This window comes from Anticarsia gemmatalis, chromosome 1, assembly GCF_050436995.1.
Source record: "Anticarsia gemmatalis isolate Benzon Research Colony breed Stoneville strain chromosome 1, ilAntGemm2 primary, whole genome shotgun sequence".
Taxonomy (NCBI): Eukaryota; Metazoa; Arthropoda; class Insecta; order Lepidoptera; family Erebidae; genus Anticarsia; species Anticarsia gemmatalis.
Window position 1 is genome coordinate 12,971,904 of NC_134745.1, and position 22,740 is coordinate 12,994,643.

The 22,740-nt window shown below is 35.1% G+C and overlaps 1 protein-coding gene across 2 annotated transcripts in view; it reads right to left on the reverse strand.

Annotated features, from left to right (window-relative positions):
* The window catches only part of LOC142977087 (uncharacterized), a 161,986-nt gene that overhangs the window by 20,341 nt on the left and 118,905 nt on the right, over window positions 1–22,740 (reverse strand). For both annotated transcript variants that reach the window (XM_076120804.1, XM_076120798.1), the window contains 2 exons: window positions 17,421–17,475; window positions 5,872–5,965 (listed from right to left, as the gene is read on the reverse strand). In XM_076120804.1, coding sequence (XP_075976919.1) covers window positions 5,872–5,929 — 58 coding nt within the window. In that variant the 5' untranslated portion in view covers window positions 5,930–5,965; window positions 17,421–17,475. The remainder of the gene's footprint in view (window positions 1–5,871; window positions 5,966–17,420; window positions 17,476–22,740) is intronic.

The following is a 22,740-nucleotide window of genomic DNA, read 5'->3' on the forward strand; positions in this document are numbered from 1 at the left end:
TTACAAGACAAGTCACTACAAGCCTCTAGTTTACATAATAGATGGATGGCTTAGCCGTTCGTCGTATTGTCCCACGCTGTCATACTCCATGTTAATTGCTCGACACGTTTGTGATCACATGGGCTTGATTGAGATGACAGGGTGGATTTGATTGTATGAGGTAGTGTCTTTGTTAATTATTGTGTTATGGGTGTTAGTTCAGTGCTGGTTTAACTGTTTTCAAATTGAATTGATCTTATTGATGAGTTAAGCTTTAAATGCACAAATATATTGTATAAAATTATTTATAACACAACACTCTATTTCTGAATTCGGTTGGCAAAACGTGGGTGTGTTCTTCTGGATACACTTTCGGTACAACAGGCGTGATCTTACATATGTTTAAAAAATATACAAACGCGGCCAGAGTTACGGCAACTAGTTTGTATATTATACTGTGTTATGGCCATTCCATCAATCTATATCAAGACAAGTCACTACGAGCGCCTCTAGTTTACATAATAGATGGATGGCTTAGCCGTACGTCGTGTTGTCCCACGCTGTCATACTCCATGTTAATTGCTCGACACATTTGTACATAGGCTTGATTGAGATGACAGGGTGGATTTGATTGTTTGAGGTAGTGTCTTTGTTAACTATTGTGTTATGGGTGTTAGTTAAGTGCTGGTTTAACAGTTTCCAAAATGAATTGATCTTATTGATTAGTTAAGCTGTAAATGCACAAATATATTGTATAAAATTATTTATAACACAACACTCTATTTCTGAATTCGGTTGGCAAAACGTGGGTGTGTTCTTCTGGATACACTTTCGGTACAACAGGCGTGATCTTACATATGTTTAAAAAATATACAAACGCGGCCAGAGTTACGGCAACTAGTTTGTATTTTATACTGTGTTATGGCCATTCCATCAATCTATATCAAGACAAGTCACTACGAGCGCCTCTAGTTTACATAATAGATGGATGGCTTAGCCGTACGTCGTGTTGTCCCACGCTGTCATACTCCATGTTAATTGCTCGACACGTTTGTACATGGGCTTGATTGAGATGACAGGGTGGATTTGATTGTTCGAGGTATAGTGTATTTGTTAACTATTGTGTTATGGGTGTTAGTTAAGTGCTGGTTTAACTGTTTTCAAAATGAATTGATCTTATTGATTAGTTGAGCGTTATATACACATAAAATTCCATAAAAAGTGTAAGTATAATGAGTTCAGGAGACATTCCGAGTTCAGGCGATTGCAACTATATATCTTGATATTTTAGCCTCATTCGAGATAAGATCTTTGCGCCATTAATTTGTTTGTTATCTCCCACTGATCCTTAGAAAATATACCACTTATTTTGTTATGGGACATAAAAGTAAAGGTATAAAAACGTACTCATTAAAAAATCCGTTTACTGTAAAATAATTCGCAAAGTCAGGTCATTATCCCCTAACAAGGAAAATACTTTCAAATCATTTACAAAACTCAAGAGCATTATTTCATCTCATTATCACGACGTTTCAATTCTATCGCTAAACGTTTTCCTCACACAACATTTTCACCTGCAAAAAGGTAAATTAAAAACGATAAAATTTCAAAAGAAATTACGTTTTTCGCGAAATTTCATAAACAGGGTCGACATTCATTATTCAACGCGAGAAACCTTTTTGTGGGACACATCTTGTTGCTTTTAGGAAAAGTGCTTTTTAGTCGTTGAGCTAAAGTGCTAGGGTATTGAGAGGAGCTAAGCTATAATAGAGGGATGAGGGCTAAAACATGTGTACAGGTATGTTAAGTCATCCTTGAGTATAACAGTAATGGAAGATATTTTGTATGAGCTAAAATTTTTGAGGTACGTTATTCATCTACCTCATCTTTATATTATCTGTGACTAAATTTCTTGATCAACGACCGGGTACAGTAAGTCATTAACTAAAAGAAAGGAAAAATAAATCGGCGATTGAAAAGAGCAAGCCGTAAGTATTTTTCTTATAAGCATTCTAATTTTCCGAAACGGTGATAGATTAAGGGCCAGAATCACGACATACAGGTAACGGTCTGATAGGGTAACAATTAGAAACCTTGTACGTATTTTCATACATTTGCTGTAAAAATAAACTATTTGACAGCTACCCGCAAGTCATAAATTTGACATTCACAGCAACAAGACTTTATTTTTCAATTTTACCAACAACCAATTAGCTAAATCAATTCACCAATCAGCACGCTGTTTATAACCCATACACAACTCATAAACAACTGGTCGCAATTACTCCCTACAGAGTGATACATAATACAAATACACGAGTTATTTACCTGATTACATAAGCCTGGCTTTATTCCTCAGGGAGAGGTTTATATATAAAACGGACTGTTGAAATTAACTGTTTGACGTGAGGACTTTAATTGAGTTATTTGTTAGATGAATTGAAGTAATTTTAAGTTAGTGAAAGATTTCTGGAATGGAGTGAATAGTGTTAAAGGGTAATTTTAAAATAAAACAAAAGTGTGAATATTGTCAGAAAATTTTTGACATCTTAAGTAATTCGTCGTTTTCAGCGTACGGAAAACCTAAACCGTTTTCTAAATAAGTTTGCTATTTAACCAGAGTTCTGTAAGTGTTATTAAATTTTAACTTTGAGACTCGTTCAAAGAGGACAGTACGGTTTTCGAATAAAAAAAAGAATGTTTGATTCTGATTCTTCAATATTTAGAAATCAAATTTAATCAAAATCGATTCAGTAGTTTGTCAATGTTTAATAGATTTCCTTGACAATCAGACAGACAGCCGCACTAACAACATTAGTAAGTACTTATGAATAAACATTTGTTGCATGTTGTACATTACATGTGACAGAACACTCAAGAAATGTTTTAATGATGCATACAGTTTATTTTAAAGGTGAATGACACTACTCCAGACTGTCTGTCGGCTGTCTGAGCCTCGTTATCAGGCCACACATCTACGACACGTGTGTTGCCAACTGCACTGTCATTTGTGCGTAAGAATGCCCAAATTATTTTGAAACGGTACATATTTGAGGTTGTCGAGTGGTCAGTGGAGAAAGGGCATAACATCGAGTTGAATTAAGGGCAGTAAGGGCACTTGTGTCTTTTGATTTTTGCTGCTAAAAGTTAGGTTAGACAGTATCGAAATTTAAATGGTTGCATTTTTAGAGGTAAAAAAAAGCAGTAAAAACACCAACTCCCGATCCGTTAGGTACGGTAGTAGATCCTTGCATACTAAGCAGTGATCTCGAATTTTAGAAAAATCTAATCGTTTTCGCTTATAATTCATATTTATACATACGTTTGACAAAAATAGCGAATCACAATTGGATTATAAACTATAATTTGAAGTAACTATCAAAAATTCTAAACCAAATACACATTTTTGATCGTGACTGTAAGCTAAAGCCGAATACAACGACATTTCTCGTGGCTATACACTAATGCCGAAAGGCAATACAGTTTTATTTTTTGTAATAATAAAACTGTAACTGTACGGCACTCTGAAAATGGCAAGAAAACATTCCTTCCTACTTCACCTACATGATAAAGCTTATCCGTAGTTTTGGCAGATTGCCTCGGGCGAACGCGCTGATTCGTAGAATTTAACGGCACGACACGTCACAGAGCGATATTGCCAATGAATAAGTGAACGCTTGCCTTGAACTTTAGCACGAGTCCTGAAAACCTCACGTTTTATAAGATGAGTTCGCGAAAGGATTAAAGTTGTGCTTTTGGCAAAGATGTGCGAACTAGTGAGGATATTTGAGGTCAATTCAATCTATGAGTAAATTCTAGTCTGATCTGAGTGGTAGTGCATACAACTGATAATCACGAGGTCTCGGGTTGTATTCTCGGTTCGTGAAAAGGGCATTTTTTATTTTCAAAATTATCGCTCGCCCCCTATTGCATGGCACTAACGCCGAAAGTAGATCTATTTTATATACCTCTGCCCACCTCTTAGTATTACAGTGATGTAATGTATGTATATTGATAATTTTTATCTTATTGTTGTATTTTCGCCGCGCACCGCTTAGCTCCACAACTCGGGTAGAAATCCAGACTTACATGTTTGATAAATTGCTTCGACTTTCTATAGTGATTGAAAGAGTATAACTTGCGAGTTTTCTGTTAAACGCGAAGTGGGAGTCGTCTGAAAGAAAATGGCGACGTTGCATATTTTAAGATTAGCTTTGTTATCAATCCTTTATGTATTGGTTTTTCTATAAAGTAAATTTATAATAATGGGAACTATACTATACTAACTTTGATGAACCGTATGTAGTTTACAAACATTTAGTTTTCATGAAACGTTACGTTTAAAAACGTTTTTCACATAAGGAAAGGATATATTTATGTAATTTATAATGTTATTTTTTTTCTTTGTTTGAGTTTTAAACCGTTTATACAGTTGTGTAAACGATTTAATTTACTTTTATCTTTGATCTGTTAGAATAATAAGTAATTATTGTTATGAAACATAATAAATTGAGTACATTATATTCTGTATATTCTTGAGTACATTATACTCTGTATATTCAATTTAAGGAAACAGACCGAGGTAAATACGAACCCTGAAGTAGACTTAAACAAAATAAGGTAAGGATGTTTAATTATAAATATTATAACCACAGCGTTTACTTGGTAATTTCCATTAAACGTTTGTTATTATATAGGTATTTTAGATTGTATTAATATTACTTAATTACTCAAAATGTTCGTAAATAACGGTTCAAAGTCGACAATAGATAGAAAAGTTCACTGAACTTGAAGAGACCACCTTTTCTAATTAAGGTTTGAGTGCAAAAAGACATGAGTGAGTGTGAGGTTTTCGAAGACATGCAGACTGTCCAGGACAGAGCGAAGTGGAAAAGAAAATTCAGGAAGGGTGACCCCACTACCATATGGGGTTCATAGCATGGAAGAGACCTAAGACCTACCCCCTTAAGTATCCTATATGATGCTCCAGGTTAAAACCTATCTGTGTACCGATTTTCATCAAATCCGTTCAGAACTTTCAGCGTGATTAAATAACAAACATGCTTACAAACTTTCTCATATATTATGAGCACGATTAATTGAAAATATCACGACCTATATTGTAGGTCACCTATTCAAAAATTCAAGAGACCATCTACTTAATAAAAATATTCCAATCAGCAGTACTTCAACCAAGAGCCTTCATCTTCACTTCGAGGGTTACAGAACGATGACCGAGCAGTTCTACGAGCTGACGGTGTGACCTTGGACTTGCGAAGTAATCGAATGTAAAGTGACTGTGGAGTGGCAAATCGACTCTTTGACCTTCGCTGACTTGCTGCTCTGAAGGGCTTGGTGTGAGTACTTATTGCTCTTGATTGTGGAAATTATGGGTAAGTTGCTTAGTAAGTGGTATCGGGTGGCTACTTGAGAAATGCTGTACGAGAGTTAAGACTCAGCGTAAATTATAATGTCCTATGTCTTCTCTCTTATTGACAAAATACGATGACTTAATTCAGATTTTCCAGGGCCAAAATGGTTTCAAATTAAGGTTTTGAGCGTCATCAGGAAGTAGCACAGAGATTCTCGCAGTCATTTCAGTCTCACCAGATGTAGTTGAGTACTAGTAATTGCTTTCAATGATTTCGATTTTGCCATTTCAAGAACCAGATATTGATTCTACATTGACTGTATTTTTTTTAACTGTAAATAGCTGTCACATTGCTGGACGAAGGGCTTCTCCCAAACGTAGGAGGCGTTAGCGCTTGAGTCTACCACGCTGGCAAAGTGTGGGTTGCTTAACGTAATAATGTGCTCTGAACGTCAGGTAAGTACATAATATTTATTCGTGTATACTAAATCACGACGTTAATTAAAGGGTGATAAACTTACCAATGATGATGAACAGCGTCGTCACCCAGAACCAGTGCATCCACCAATGTAACGTCATGACGACAGCTTCACCGGGACTGATGACAGCACCGACCTGCAACAATAAACAACATCTTTATTATTAAGATCCATTATATGACTTTTCTTTAACCAAGGGACAATTTCAGATCTTTTCCGAGTGCTAGTGGAAATTTAAAGACGATCAAATCATTCTTGGAGAGATGGAAGTAACACATATTTAGCGTAAATGCATTTTACTGAACTTTTGTTTAGTGATGTCAAGAAAGATGATGTTTAATTTTATGTTTTTTGTTCTTGCTGTGGTCCTTATTGGAGTTGAACCTACTTAAGTTTTAAACAACAATGGTGTACAAAAAAATCCAAAATTACGTATTACTCAAAAAATATACCGTTTGAGTATAGCTACGTTATTAATTAGAAGAGCGCTACCCAATAACATACCCTTTCATTTTGAACCTGCATAAATGGTAATCTATACTAATATTATAAAGCTGAATAGTTTGTTTGTTTGTTTGTTTGTTTGTTTGTTTGTTTGTTTGTTTGTTTGTTTGTTTGAACGCGCTAATCTCAGGAACTACTGGTCCGATTTGAAAAATTATTTCAGTGTTAGATAGCCTATTTATCGAGGAAGGCTATAGGCTATATAACATCACGCTACGGTCATTAGGAGCGGAGTAGCAACGAAAAATGTTACGAAAACGGGGAAAATTTTGACCCATTCTCTTCAGTGACGCAAGCGAAGTTGCGCGGGTCAGCTAGTGCTAAAATAAACTTACTGAAACGTCTTACAAGTCAATGAAGGCACATTCCAAGGATTCCTTCATTTCAGTTACTTACACATTTACTAAGAAATACCGGCGGCAATATCAATTTTACATTCGCCATTAAACTGAACGAGGAATTCCATTGAAACGGTTCACCAAATTGTTCGTACCAAGTATTATGTTAGTGGAGTACAGTTACAAGCAAAACTAGTTACAAGTACAGTGACATATATGTATATATGTCACTGTACTTTCACAATTATAGGGGTAAAGTAATGAAAATAAGAGCCACATTTAATAATAAAATATAAGTCGTTCGATTTGTAATTATTTGACGGTTCTAAATATCAGATGTTAAACTGTGAAGTCATGATAATCTCAATATAAGTTACGTATAAAAGGTCACAAATTCTTAGTTTCTTTTATCATTAAACATTGATTAAGTATTTATTTTTATTAATAATCACAGAACAATTGAACAATTTATTTGTTTAACTTACATTAAATCTAATCATTCTTCACCAACAATCAAAATAAAGCATCTTTCATTATTCTGGTTACAGTCGCAATCATGCGCCTGAAAATGTGACTGTATTCATATAAACACTCACGACTATTCCAAGTAAGTATAGTACCTAACATACGAGTATGTAACGCGACAGTTATAACAAAAGGGTATTAACAATTCCTCGCGTTTTCCGCGAACATTGTCTCATTAAGGACCCGTGTTACAAGAGAGAACGACTCTTCATTTAATCATTTTGAAACATTTCCACGTGATGCGCAGTCACGTCTCATTTTCTTCGAAGATTATGTGAAAACTGGTTTTAACTGGAATTATAATAAGCTCGGTTTTTTATATGAATTTTGATGAGATTGGGGAAATGCAGATGTAGATTTTTTTTAAACTTTTTACCAACAATGTAGAATAAACAAAAATAGTATAAATGCGAATTTGCTGTCTATCTATTACGCCTAAACCGCTGAACAAATTTTTATGTTTGCATGGTTATAGTTGAAGACCCGAAATCAAGCATAGTTTAATCATTATAACATGAAAAACCACGCGAACATAAGTTTCTAAGAATAAAAAAAGGAAAGACAAAAGCAAATAATACGAATAGAATGAGCAGGAACTTGAAAATTTTAAAGCAGAAAGAAATCTCATCAACTTGTATTCTAACATCGTAAACACAAATTGCCAAATTTCAACCACAAAAAAGCGTTTGAGTAATTTTTGTGACAACCTTGAGACGAACAAAAGACTACCTATTTCAACGTTCACAATTCGAAACTGCGAACTTGTGGCGCAGTGTTTACAATAGGGTTGCCATGGCTGGGATTATCCCCGGATATCCACCTTTTCCCTTTGCCCAGGGCATGATTTATTTTGCGACCTGGATTATTTTTCTCCATTGAATCACCCGAGGATGGTTTAAGTCAGGCATCCCATAACGGTCTTGAAAATTATGAGCCTTTTTATGCTTTCTTTGTCCCGATAGTCCTTGCTGCATATTTCCTTTTTAGCCATAAACAAATATTATGCGTACAAGACAGATTTAAATATTGCAGCTTGAATAAAAAAAGCTTTTTGTTTAACACAACTAGAATCTTCTAAAATAGAATGGACAAAGGCAAATGATGATGACGATGCTTATGGAAGTAGTAATTCTGTACCTGGGAACCCTAGTTAAGTTCGTAGCTGGCAATCCTAGTTTACGCCGTAACTTGGAAAGGGAACAAGCAATTCATATCACGGGTACCTGAGTCTCGTAAATTTTCATTCATTACTGAAAGATATTAAGCTGTCTCTCGGTTTAATTAAATTTTACCTTCCCAAAGGGATTTTTGATAAAATTTTTTCGTCAAATAGATTCGGATAACCCTTTTCTAATTTCGTTTTAGAATCTCGAGACTGCTTAATTGAGTATACTTTTAGTTTTCATTGAACATTTTTTTCGAGGGTTTTATCAATAAATTGCCGTTTTTTTGGTACCAATAATTGAGATGATTTAGTTATCTTTTATTGGACAAAATATCTTAAACCTGGTAAAATTCTGAGTGCAAAATGCTGTATCGGATTTTGTTGTACAAACTAATTAGTTGATGGACTTTAATCGATCACTTCCATTCAAGAGGTTTACTGGTTAAACATTTTGATAGATTATTCGAACATACAATTTTGAAAAAGACATATTTCACGTCAATTAAATAGACGTGAAACATGCCCTTTCTTAATTTAAAGGCAAAGTCATTACTGAAGCCATTATCACAATGCCTATAAGTTCTAGATAGCAGATAGGTAGGTAGGCTTGTCTAAATCACTCTAAAAACAGGGAAAGTAAGGACAGATCACGTGATAAAGTAATTATCGTTAGCAGAGAACAGGCTCGTTACGTTCTCATTTACTTACAACACTCGGGCGCACTCGGCAACTCTCGGCAACGCTCGGCTCGCGATCATTTGAGGGAAATCGGCGGAAAATTACAGGACGCTTTCAGAGGTTTTATGAGAAGATGATCTGCGTGATACATTGTGTGTGTCTGATGTTTGTGACAAGATTATATGGGATTTTCTGAACATTCGCTAACGACCTTCGAGTTTAGGGACAATGTCATGTTAAGGACAAGGTTGGGGACTTGAATTTCTTCTTCTGTGGTTGAGTAAATTACTGTTTATTATTTGGCTATGTAATTTATTTATTCCAGTATGCGTATCACGTATCTCAGTTGACAACTAGTGTACGTCAAATTGATGGTCACTGTTAAGTACATTGCTGCTTGGGCGTGATGTGTTAATTACTATAATCTAAGGAAGAAAACACAGCATAGTGGCTTTGAAATAATTTTCAACTGAGATACGTTTTAGCCACTCAGGTCTGTCTTAAGATTTTTTTTTTATTTCGTACTCATTTTTTATCTTATAAGTCGAAATACCGCTGCCATTGTATATATGCTTCGACTTGAACCTAAATCGTATTGAGCTTACAATACCCATGGGTATTGGGGTAGGAACGAACGACGACTACAGGAAATAAGTTCAGGCTTTCCTCAAGGGACTATTGGTCAAGGTCAAAGGCCGGGAGAAAGGAAAAGTCAATATTTGTAAGGAGTGTGTAACATTATACCTACATATTATTTCTACCTAGTACCTAGTACATTACAAGTTGATGGAGAAGCACAATATTTTTTCTCCTAAATAACTAAGTTTCTTACCCTACTTGAGTATTACGAACAATATGTACAAGAACTTATTTGTTAAACGCATTTCAGTACTCTCTTAGACTACGTTTCCACAAGAGATGTGCTAGAAAAAATTACATTAGAACTAGCCGAGCCAAACGCAGTCAGGTTTTGCCAAACACAACGCTTTTTTATTGCACGATTGCACTCGGGACTCACAAGCTGACCGATTTCTAAGTGGTACTAACTATGCACTTGACTCGACCGATTTAGGCAACCGATGTCAGCGTAGGACTTAGCAAGCCTTAAGTCAATCCTATCGGTGTACTTTGTCTGCCTACCTCGCACATCTCTTATATAAACGAAGTCCTACAAACTTGAAACAAGAAGCCTTGACTTCTAAAAAGGCTAACGAGACTTTTTCTTCAGAATTTTTTCCTCAACAATAAAAAGTTTGTGAAAACTGCCATGAATATGGCTTTATTTGAGTAAAACTCGAGTACAATATGAGTTTGTATTATATACAACTTTCTATGAACATTATAAAAAGGGAGTTTATTTTGTTTTTGCCGTTTGTGAATTAACTGACCTGAATCTGAAATGCTGTGTTGTGCTAAACAAAATAATTTCGTTTGCAGATAATAAAAAAATACAAAAATGAACTGTAATGTATCTTTAAAACAACTTTTACATACACAATTAAATAACCAATATTTTTTGGATACAAGATCGCCTGCTATTCTATGGGACCTAAAGCATAAACTGATAGTTCATATACTTATATCTGCCTCTCCTTCGCGTATCACAAGCGTATTGGTAAAGAAAACTTAGAAAACCATTGAAAGGATAAAAATACCAAATAACTCTCTATATATAAGATATTTTGTTCGCATGTATCTTATTTTTTATCCACTTTCTAAAGTCCGATAAAATAAATAATTCTTTCTTGTATCTGCTCGGTCATTCAGTAGCCATAAACCCCAGGATTGGCTGTGTAAAGTTACCGTTGGGACTCCCGGCTTATTTATAGCCAATAGACTCGCAGGATCAAACGCACTTTCTGTAAAACGTACTGTTTTAATGTCACGTTTTATTTGATTTTTATCTTCTTTTCTTTAAATATTTAGTTGTTTTGTTATTTGGTCAACGGTTTTTTAGCCATACTTGGGCAACTAAATTCTTTATTTTTGTACAATTTTATTCGAATTTGAAGTGTACGTGCTATAAGTGTACCCGTGTTGGTGACATACTATTGATACAATCGCTATCATGGCTTCTCCTATATGAAACATAGTGTCAAAAAGTTCTTCAGGACCTTTTGTTCCTTTGGGCATAATTATTTGCAGAAAATCAATTGATTTTAATCGGGTTATATACTGTAGCTGGTGTTAAATTTGAGAATTTACAAGCTATTATCTAGTTTAGTTTAGTATCACTTGTCCCGACGTTTGTTTGTAATCAAACCTTGCAAGCAAATTGTTCTTAATAAAGCTCAATTTTCTTATAATTATGTAAGTGTATACACTCTTTTTATGTGAGGTTTAACGATACTCTGCGCACATATTATTTGTATTAATCACATTAAATTACATATCATCAAATTCTGTCAAAACTTCACTAGAAGAAAATTAAATTTACTTTTCCATAATATCTTTTCAAGCTCACAGCCCATACTTCCTAAGCAGGCTTGGTAGCAATAAATCCAGTACATCCTCACTATACGAAGCTTTCATTGCAGCGTACGATAAGCGGCTTACTGCCCACGTACGTCTATGTATATAGGTACTATGTACCCGGATGTATGAACGTAAGCCTGCATGAAAGATATCCTGAATCTGTGTTGTAACTATGTGAGAAAATAGTGTGAATGGAAGTTGTGAACGAGTATTTTGACAAATAAGATGACATTTTTTTGCTTAAAATGTATTCTTGAAAAACGATTTAACTGACTTAAAAATATATCGAAATAATAATATTATGGTGTAGGTTTATTCTAGAGATGAAACGGATAGCAGTTTGGCCGGATACCGGATACCGGATATTCGGCCTACCACCTGGCCGGATAGCCGGATATCCGGCCGCCGAATATTCGGCGGACCTTAGCCGTTTGGTGCAGCGCACACACACTTGGCGTAGGCGACGTGCGAACGACCGGGTGGCCTCGGTTTGATTCGGGTCTTTTCGTTGATGAGCGAAGTTAGCAATTCTTTCATTCATTGACTTATTGTGTCGATTGCAGTGCAGACACGTGCGTGACTTTAGGTTATTATTTCATTGTGCTATTGTTATTTGAAAATTTCAAGTTCTTAAGTCTTACTAAATAAAGTAAATAATTACTAAACAATTTTTTTTATCCAGACCTTTTTTTATTTCGGCCGGATGTCTATCCGGCCGAATAGTAGTTATCCGGTATTCGGCCGGATAGTATTAAAGCCGCCGGATAGGCCGGATACCGGATAGTTACCGGATATCCGTTTCATCTCTAGTTTATTCGTGAGATTTAGCGTTTTACTAAATTCGTAATCAATTTAAGCTTCAAATATCAATAATTCCTCTTCCGAAGATAAATAGAACCTAAATAGATTGGTTTGGGAAAGACGTGTCAATTTGATTATAATTGAACCTGCAATTCCATAGCTCGGTATAGAGACAAAAGCGGTTTGGGAAAAGGTCATTAACCCTACAGATATTATCACATTCTCGCTATTGTATCGAAAATCGAGAGGAAATTAATATCGTACGTACAATATCCAGTATCCCAGCTATCGAAACCTACATAGAACATAAACCTATATTAAAGATTACTTACATTCAATCGCACATTATCGTTGAAAGATCCCAACCCACTGATACTATGACTATCAGACTTCCCTCTATATCAATGATTTTTCTTTAATATACCTCTAGCCCGCGTTGGTACTTAAAACCGTTCATCCCCTATCTAAGAATTAGTTTTTGTCCGCTGGGTACAAACTTTCTTCGGACTAGATACTATAAAAATTATTTAAAAGTGAAGAGTAAAAGATTGGCTTTCGCACCTATAGTAATATTATAGTTTGAAAAATGAAAATGAAAAATGTTTACTTAAGCACAAGATCTTCTCTTCTTCAAAAAAAAGAAGAAGAAGAAGTAAGCACAAGATACCATAAGTAACAAACCATGACATCAGAGCATTAAGTTTGGATGTTTTTCTCATAGGAGTTCATCTACCTGATGAAATAAAATTGAGAAAAAAATCTTGACTAGAATTCTTGTGTAGGTGGTAGGATGATTTATGAGCATACAAATCTCAGACCATTCAACACCCGACTGAAAACATTGTTTGAAAATCAATAAAGTACTGTCTGGACCGGAAATCGCATTCAGTACACGCGGTGCACTGGATTAGTACAGACACCGTTTCGATGCAATAAACTGAGATGCTCATAGCCAAAGGAGTTGTTAAACAGTCTTTAGCGCGAACTTTGGGTAGATGGGTAGCCGCATTACTTTTTTTTTCGCATTTACTTGGACTACCTTGCTTCGGAAGCACTCTTTAAAAGGTGATCCCGGTTGTAGGTAATTAGGATATCAGTCGTCAAGCCGTGTCAAGTCTTTACTCGGCTTGGTAAATTTTTACACCAGGTTTATTTAAATAAATAGTTAAAAGTTCGGTACAATTTTATCAAATATCTTCGTATTACAGAAACTCGAAAGTCTGATAGTACGTCTTACCAAGGGGTATCGTGTTATAACCCCGTGAGACTGGAAGCCGATTCCAACATAGTTGGAAGAAAGGCTAGGCTGATATATCTTTGTATTGCAATCCAAGTAGATGTATGTGAGCCTTTACTATCCATTCGTTAGTAGAATTCCGTATCACAAGACATTTCTATGCTTCATGGGTCCGGCTATAAAAGGATAGCGAGAATTTACGTCACGGCTTCCGCGCGGATGAATGTGAATCACCCTGTACGTTCTGCAAGTGGGTATAAATGTGTTTGGGATTTCGTGGGAGGTTCTAGAACTGTGACGTCATTGATGTGATATAGGATGTAGATAAAAGTGTTGGGTTCGAGTCTGAAAATTTGGCCTCATTTTGTCATAAAAATACGGATTCTGTTTTCAGATCCTGGTTCATGTGCTTTTTTTGTAAAATAGAAAATTAGTTGGTTAAGCTCCAGCAGGCATAAACGACTCAATACTTTTCAAAGATATTGAAACCTTCAGAAATCTGGCCTTTAATACACTGAGTAATTTTGTAATCGCAAGTTGATTTGTTTGAATAAAAAAACCAAATGCAATATTTAGATTCATAGCTTTAAAAATTCGCAGCTTTCACGTTTACTTTTCTAATCGCCAAATTTTAAAGATGGCAGCCATCTTTGGAATTCTTATCTTAACCAGCCGCAGAAAGACAAATTACATCAAATAATTAGTATAATAAAAACAATGAATCACATTCGGTACATCAAAGAGGCACAATTGTCTGAAGGTACGGAGCGTGAAGTGATTATGTTTTTGGGTGCGTCGTACGGGCGGTTGCGCTCGACCCGGCTTAGAGAGCGACCTAACCCGCGTGCTAGACTATGTGCAGTAGAGAATGACGGTGAAGAAACTGCGAACAATGTTGTGAGGATGAGATAGATATATGTATGTTTTGGAGTGTGAATGGTTTTGCAGTTTTGAAGGTCACTCTGTGATTCTGAAAGTTTTGTTTGATTTAGAAGAGGCTGTAACTCAAGATCTACATATTATATTATAATATCTACTTCCATTCCCAGCCTGAGCAAAAATAGGTGTAAAAAAATGCTATAGATATGAACTGACTATAATTCAATACACAATTTAGAGAAAAGCACAATTTATTAAAGACATGCAATGTGTTTAATAAATCGGTCCCGGTCCACCACAATCGGTCATATTTGGAATTGCATTTTCAGTAGTAGTAGTTCAGTTATGTTACCACAAAGCAAATCAAATTCCACTTTTACAAAAAAAAATCTCTCAATCTCAGCTAAAAATATGGGTAACGAAAGTTTGTGTTTACTAATTTATCTTATCACACTTCATTATTATTTTATGACCTGTTTCAAGAACCTACTGAGACTAAACCTACCTGTTATTGTATTCTACCTGTCTAAAACGCGTACGAAATACTAATTCAATTTATTTTATATTTCTTGCTTTTTCCTCAGAAAAAGAGTAAAAAGCCCTTGTAATCTTCAACCAGCTGCAGAACAGAGGTACAGAAATAACCGCACTCCATTCATCTCGTGCCGTGTGAAGGCAAATACGGAGACGCGGGGCTCTCCATCTTGTCTTTGATGCTTTACGAGTGCATGAGGCTTGAAACTAAACCACTACTTGTGGAATTCGAAGGTGAATTCTAATTGGCAATGTGGAAGAAAATTAGGTGGTTATTGACTGAAGTTACGGTAGACTTGTTCTTGAGTGTCAGAGGCTGATTTGCTTATTTGGTGTCTCTTTTGGTAACTGGTGTTAAATATGATTTAGAGGTATGAAGCAATAACATTTTTGATTGTTCAAGAGTATAGGTAATATACTCGTATGATACAGGCATTTCTTGTTAAATCATTGATTTATAATGGATTTTTCAGCCCCCTTTCACACAAAGTCAACTCGACAATTCTGCTGTTTATTTTTTCATTGACAATAAAGCAACGACTGTACAACATTTGTTAAAGTTACAAGTCTACATCAAAAGCCAAACATTTCGAGGAACTGTAAAGCAAGTTTTTGATAAGATCGAGTGAGTTCCCAAAGTAGTGGCAGTTTGTTTGTCCAACTAGTTTGTGTGGCGTACCCTCGTCCGCTATCATTTGAAGATATATCCAGCTACGATAGCAGAGCACATAATGTATCTGTTTCAACATTTTGTTCACGAGTTTAAATTCGGGCAAATCGACAATTTTGAAACAGGTTGAAATTGGATATTGGTTGTAAGATACACTTGTGAAATTTTTATTTTCACATGTGATAGTTCGATAATACCTCCCTATTCCCAATAAATATTTGACAAACAGTATGGAAAATAGATAGTTGATGGGCAAAAGTAGGCATTTACAAGCTTATACGGTATTCTTGAGAAAAAGTATCCCCCAACAACGACGAAGAAGTTTTTTACCCTACTCTCGTCGAATGCAATATTGAAATTTCTTCAAGAGTTTTAATCAAAAATATACCAGATAAATCGCAAAACACTTCCAATTATTACCGAGGAAAATCCTGAATATAAAAAAGTCACATTGCTGTAATACACCGTTTCAAATATCAAAAGAAACACATATTTCTTTGGAAGTAATAAAAATACCTTTTCAAAGATACCAGAGTTTCATCTATTTCGTATTACCGTGACCTTTTTATCCGTGTGTTGACCTCTGGAGCAAAATGGTGAATGATTATTTCAAATCCCCTGAAAGGTTTTCCCGGTAAATCTATCAGAGAGTAATAATATATTTACTGGTCCCGTCTTGACATTATAACTAGAGGGTAGTTTGGTAAATCCTTTTAGGTTATATTGTGTACAGGGTGTTCTTATTTTATCGTGAAGCAGAAATGAGTAGTATTTTTCGTGGTATAAAATATTAAACTACATTTGTAACATTGTAGCTCCTACCATCATTCTGTTAAAAATAAAGACTTACATTAGCAATATCAAGGATTTATTCAAGTCTTTACACCTATTGTAACCAAATAATTTCCCATAACGTATATGTATTACATCAGCGATTTTTTAATCAAAACCATAATACCTAGATCATTTGAATTTCATAACATATTACAAAAACTTGAAACTTAATTTCTCAATCTATTGAAAACATGGTTCTAGGATTAGTCAAAACCTAAGGCTGTAATTTAATCTTTTGCCTCGTCTCAGTATTTCCACACCCTATATACGCAGTGTACGTTATAATGTCCGTCATAATGAGGACGGTCCCTTTAGGAGCTCACATAATTAATCCCGGCACCGATGAGCTAAATTAAACGTAACGTAATAACGGACGTGTTTTTACTCGAGCTAAAAGCAAAAAGGAGGGTAATTGTGTAATGTGCTTAATTCAAGGGAGTCATTAGGAGTTAAGTGTGTTTCTTTTTTTTGATAAGGAGGAATCATTGACTATGGAGACAATGACTACTTGCTGAATGATATTTGGCTACAGTAGCCGGTTTTATCAAAACCTGTGATTTGTGCGGGAGTGTGTTTATCTCTATAGTGCCCAAGTGTGAGCACGGTACAAAGGTGCACTCTCTTTTCTAACTCACTAACAGCCACAAATGGTAAGCGATAGAACTGGCGAGAGGTCAGACGCAAGTTCGGCGGTTTTACAAACAAAAATCGACTAAAAGAATTTCAGTGAAATTTAATTTAAGTTAATAACCTAGATTGACACATAGGATACTTTTAACCACAGAAAGTCTTTTCTCGAAGTCTTGGGCGGAATTTATTAGATCATATAGGCGCACGACGGAGAGTTTTAAGTATCTTGATATCAATTTATTAACTCGGATTATGGATTCTTTCAATCATATACGTCTTAAAGGTACCTAGATTTTTTAAGGAAATAGGAAGATAACTTACCGATTACGATCGGCCGAGGTAGTTCACCGCGCGATCATACGCGCTCAGATCAACGCTAGAACAAAGAAACACAACATTAGTATGTAAATTGGTCAATGTTTTGTGTATTCGTGATCGGTTACTGTTAACCACACGCAAGATATGAATACTACTGGTTTTTGTGTCAGTTTCACTGTTGATAGACGGGTAATTGTGATGTATTTAGAAGGTTTTTAATGAAGCGATATCCAGAAGTGTCGTATAAGTTGTCAATGCAAAGATTTAGTTTTTTTAATGCATAATGGTTAAGTTGAGCCACTAGAACTGGCGTGGTAGTTGTGTTTCCCATCTAAACTAATACTAGTCTAAATTAGTCACCATCATGGTCGTAAAATATCGAGAATAATTAAGGTAGGGACAGATCTTTGTCGAGCTGTGGGCTAATGCATCTTGGCCTCCGACTCGATGGACACGAGTATACACTCAATACATTACTATACTCATGTTCATCTGAGTATTATTACAGAGGAATCATGCTTGATGTTCATTATGTTCAAGTGCTGGTTGAAGACTATGCATTCCTAAAATAATTTTATAAAAAATCTCAGAAATGATAGGCTTCCAAGTTTTTCCAGAATGTTTTTCTTTACTGATACTGACCCATGCAAAGCTTTTATAAGGTGCCTGGAACACCATGTATATCATCATCAAATCAAAATAACAAGTACGACGAGTTCTCAAATCTGACATTTAATAAAACCTTTTCAACCTCAAACTTGCTACCAACGTCTGTCAAAATCCTTTGTTTATAATTTAATTGTTTGTTCAATGTTTGCGTGTAATAACCGTAGGTGAACGACCTCGCAAATGAGTAGGTAGTAGGTAGTAAACCCAATCAAGTATTTTATGAATAACTTTATAACCTGTGAAAGTGTTTCCATGCTTGATTGTCGGTGTAAAAGTATTATTGTATTGTAGAAAGTTTTTAATTAATCTCTTTTTAATCTGTTAGTTCTTTGTACGATGGTGTTCGTAAAACCGATGATAGTCGATGATAACCAAATGTTTGTTCTACACTATCAACAATTATTATTAAAAACTTTTGTATCAATCATGGAACAGATTTTCTATAATCTATCACTTTACATTATATATTTTCTAGAGATAGCTCCCGCACTACAAATTGCTCTTGTATCGCGGGGACTCTTTAATACATGCAGCCAACCGATACACATCCACTATAACTCATTACTTTTACAAAACTCCTTAAAACAAATAATTTCAAAAAACTATCTATGTAGTAACAACTTCACATCTCAATGGCTATCGATGCCTGGTCCTTGATCACCAGATTCAATTATAAACGGCCATGGCGGCCACCGGAACGGAAGACTGTAATGCAATACTCAATTAGTACCAACACTTTTGGAAATCTCATTTTGTTTTATGAAATATTGGGAAATGTATTTAAAGTCATTACTTGGGTTAATTACTTTTGCTGGTAGCAGAATCGGATATATCATTGTCATTTGAAAACTTGACCGCAAATAATCTTAATATCTTTAGCATGTTTGCAAAAATACGTAAGTCGATAAGAAATAATCAGAAGTATAAATTGTTTAGGTAGATATCTATTAATTTCACGATTATAGGCTTATTTTAATTAAATGCGGTTTTGCAGGATATCATTGACACATAGTAAACAATTTTAATTAATAAACAAAATAATTAAATTCATACATATAGCTCGTTGCAATACAGACTCAAGAAGTAATATTTTTTTTTTTACCGAATACCAATGAAATTCATAAACCAAATAGCACTAAAACAAACCAAACACAAATCCGTAACAGTTACGTTAATTACAATATCATTCCATAACAAGAGTCCACAATACTAGGACAAAAGTTCAACTATTATACAATGTAGTAAAGCCTACTTTTCTATTACTGGCTCAAGGCCTCGTTCGTCAACATTGTAATCACCCATCGATTGTTTACGCTGTTTCTTTTACAATAAAAACCTTACTATTTGAATACTAGCTTCTAGTCGCGATTTTGTCCGGGTGGAAAGATCTTTATTAGAAAATATCGTCATGGGACCATGCATGCCTAAAAATTGTTTAAGACATTTCTTGGCCAGCGTGGTGGACCTCAGCGCTCGACCGCTCCCTCGTTTAAGAGACCCTTGCCCAGAAGTGGGACAGTCACGGGTTATAAAAATAGAGTAGGATATGATATGATAAGAATGTGTTATTCAGGATATAAATTATATTTGTTTCCAATTTTCGTAAGAGGAAAATTTTGAAAAAGACTTATCATTTATTTTAAGCATAACACGTAACTTTTTCGAAATTGTATGTTCAATTACTTTATTAAACCTTTTTGATACCTTTTACGTATCAATGTCAAAAAATAAACAAAACTTAACGAAGGTTATTCAAAACAAGTTGTTTTTGAATCGTATATCAACATTAAATCCAGTTTTCGAGTATCAGTTCCGTATGACGCAGTTGCATTGTTTGGATATAAGTTATTGAACAGAACGAGGAATTAACGTGATATAAGTCATGTGAATGCAGTATAAAGTTGGCTACTCTATTCGTAGTCGTTTTGAGATGCTTTTATATTATAGCTTGGCAGCAATCGGTGGAGTTTGTACTCATTCATATTAAAATTATCGAGTGCTAAAAAATTATGGAATTTAGCGCTATGATAATGTTATTGTAAGAGATGGTCAAAAATAGTATGGATTGTTGCAATTTGTTTTAATCACACTACCAACGAAAATTTTTAGAAAAAAATATGTAATAAAATCTGATCAGCGTCCCTATCGTACCTATTTGTCTTAAAAAAAAATTTAAACGCTTGCTAGTCGATATTACTGACTGAAGATAGTCATGCTACAATATTCCTGAAAGTTTTAAAAATAATATAATGATATAGATCTTTTGTCAAAAAGGCACCACACATTTTGACCTCAAACCCTTTACGAGTACCACCTATGTGACGAAACAAGTTCATTAAAAAAAACCTTTTCCCGCACACATTTTAAGTCCTACGCAAAATAAAGGCTAATGACGTCACGTTATGTTAAAAGTACAGTCGGTCTCAGCACTCAGCGTCCAAGTAAAAAGGTTAATGATTATGAATGTACTTCCTAATTGTTTTATTTCGAGGGGAGTAATGTGGGCGCGGAGTAGGTTAGAAAGTAATGTGTGGAATTATGAACAAGATGTTGTGTTGAGAAAAATATTTACTATTGTAATGAAGTTATGATATTATCTGGTGAAACTAATGTGGTGAAATTGCCTCCCAAACTGAATTCATGAAAAATTTGTTAATTTTCCCCAAGTAAAACTGTTACTTCCAGAGTAGAAAGGGCAACTTGAGGAGCTTTTGTTAAATTGAATAAAGAATCATTTATTATTACTCTACCAAAAAATGAAAATACACACATAACTAGGAAATTTCTTGACAGCATATGTATTTAAATCGCATAATTATGCGCGGCGATAGTATAAAGAAAATATTCTTAAAATTCATATAATATGTCACTAAATTAAACAACAACAACAACGAGTATTATCTTAAGTACAATATTGTTAAACCTAACCACTGCAACCCAACAACACACAACATAGTTTAAACACACCCTGTATCCCGAGCTAGAACAAAGCTAGCATATTCTAGGTACAATCTCATCTCGTCAGACGCAGGCCCGGGAGACTACGCTAGTCTCGGTGCTACACAAACAATACGTTATACCGTGACGTCAAAGAAAAGGTTTACACACACTGTTGCTCGAATACGGACTGGAATAAGGAATGGTATAGACTGATATAAGACGTATAGATTTTTTGGGAAAATCAACATATTATTATTTTTATCTGAGTTTAAACAGACGAATCCAAATTATAAATGCAACTGGCTAAATGTACGTATAATAAAATAGTCGGTGTTTTATTTTTGTTATAAAATTAGAATTTTAATGGAAGCTGCTCGTGCTCATGGTCTCAGCGTTTGAGGATGTAACTGAATGCTAAGGACACGGGTTCGATCCTACTATTTTTTCCAATCTCTTTTGGAGTTTTCGTAATCTTCCAGGGTTTCTCAAAAGAATGGTAAAATATGGACGTGTAATGTATACCTCTGCCTACACCTCAATTCATAAGAAAGGGTGAAATTATAAAACGAACTATTTATTTAAACTTTATGTACATTAGTGGTACATAGGCGGACTTAATGCACCAAGGCATTCTCTACCAGTCAACCATTGGGTTATATAAACTACTAGCTGACCCGCGCAACTTCGCTTGCGTTCAATAAGAGAAAATGGGTGAAATTTTTCCCCGTTTTTGTAACATTAATTACTGGTACTCTGCTCCGTTTAGTCGTAGCGTGATGATATATATATGCCTATGTCCTTTCTCGGGTATCAAAATATCTCCATACCAAATTTCATGCAAATTGGTTCCGTAGTTTAGGCGTGATTGAGTAGCAGACAGACAGACAGACAGACAGACAGACAGACAGAGTTACCTACTTTCGCATTTATTATATTAAGTAAGGATTTTATGTTGTCACACAGTGCTATAAATCACACCCAACCTGTACCTGTGTGTGTTATACACCTAAGGTAAACACACAGACACGCAAACACATACACAATACATAGAGCACGTAGTATTTGTTCCATGTAAATAGGGGTCCAATTACCTGAGGCGCTGAGGTCGGAGGTGACCGTTATTGGCTGTTATGTGGCCAAATATGGGTGAATCGGATCGTTATGATTTGGTTAGTATGTTATGTAAAATCACGCCCCTTTCTCGTGGGAAATAAATAATATCACGTCCATCTTAAGCTTAAACTTATTGGCTTGACATTTAGAGTAACAGCCTGTTAATATTATAAATACGAAAGTTTGTGAGTATGGGTGCATGTATTCATAATTAATGTAAGTTTGGCATTCTTACGGAATTAGATGCCTGGATTAACATGTTGATAATATTTTACCTAGGGAAATCTTTTCACGCGGGCAAAGTCGCGGACCAAGATTTTCTAAGGTTCAATCATAGTAAAGAAACGAAAAAGTGTTTTATCAAATGCTGTTCAGATTGACAAATTATGCAAATTGTCTTCTGAAATTTCATAAGAAGAGCAACAACTTAGATCTTAATTAGCATTGCAACCAATCTTTCATGGATTGTTTTTTTCTGGTCTCTTTCAATTGGTAGGATTGCTATTTGACGAAGTTATTTACCAACCCGTGACAAGAGCCTATGCCATGTACACCAAATTACCTCAATAAACAACATATATATATACAAATGATCCCACAG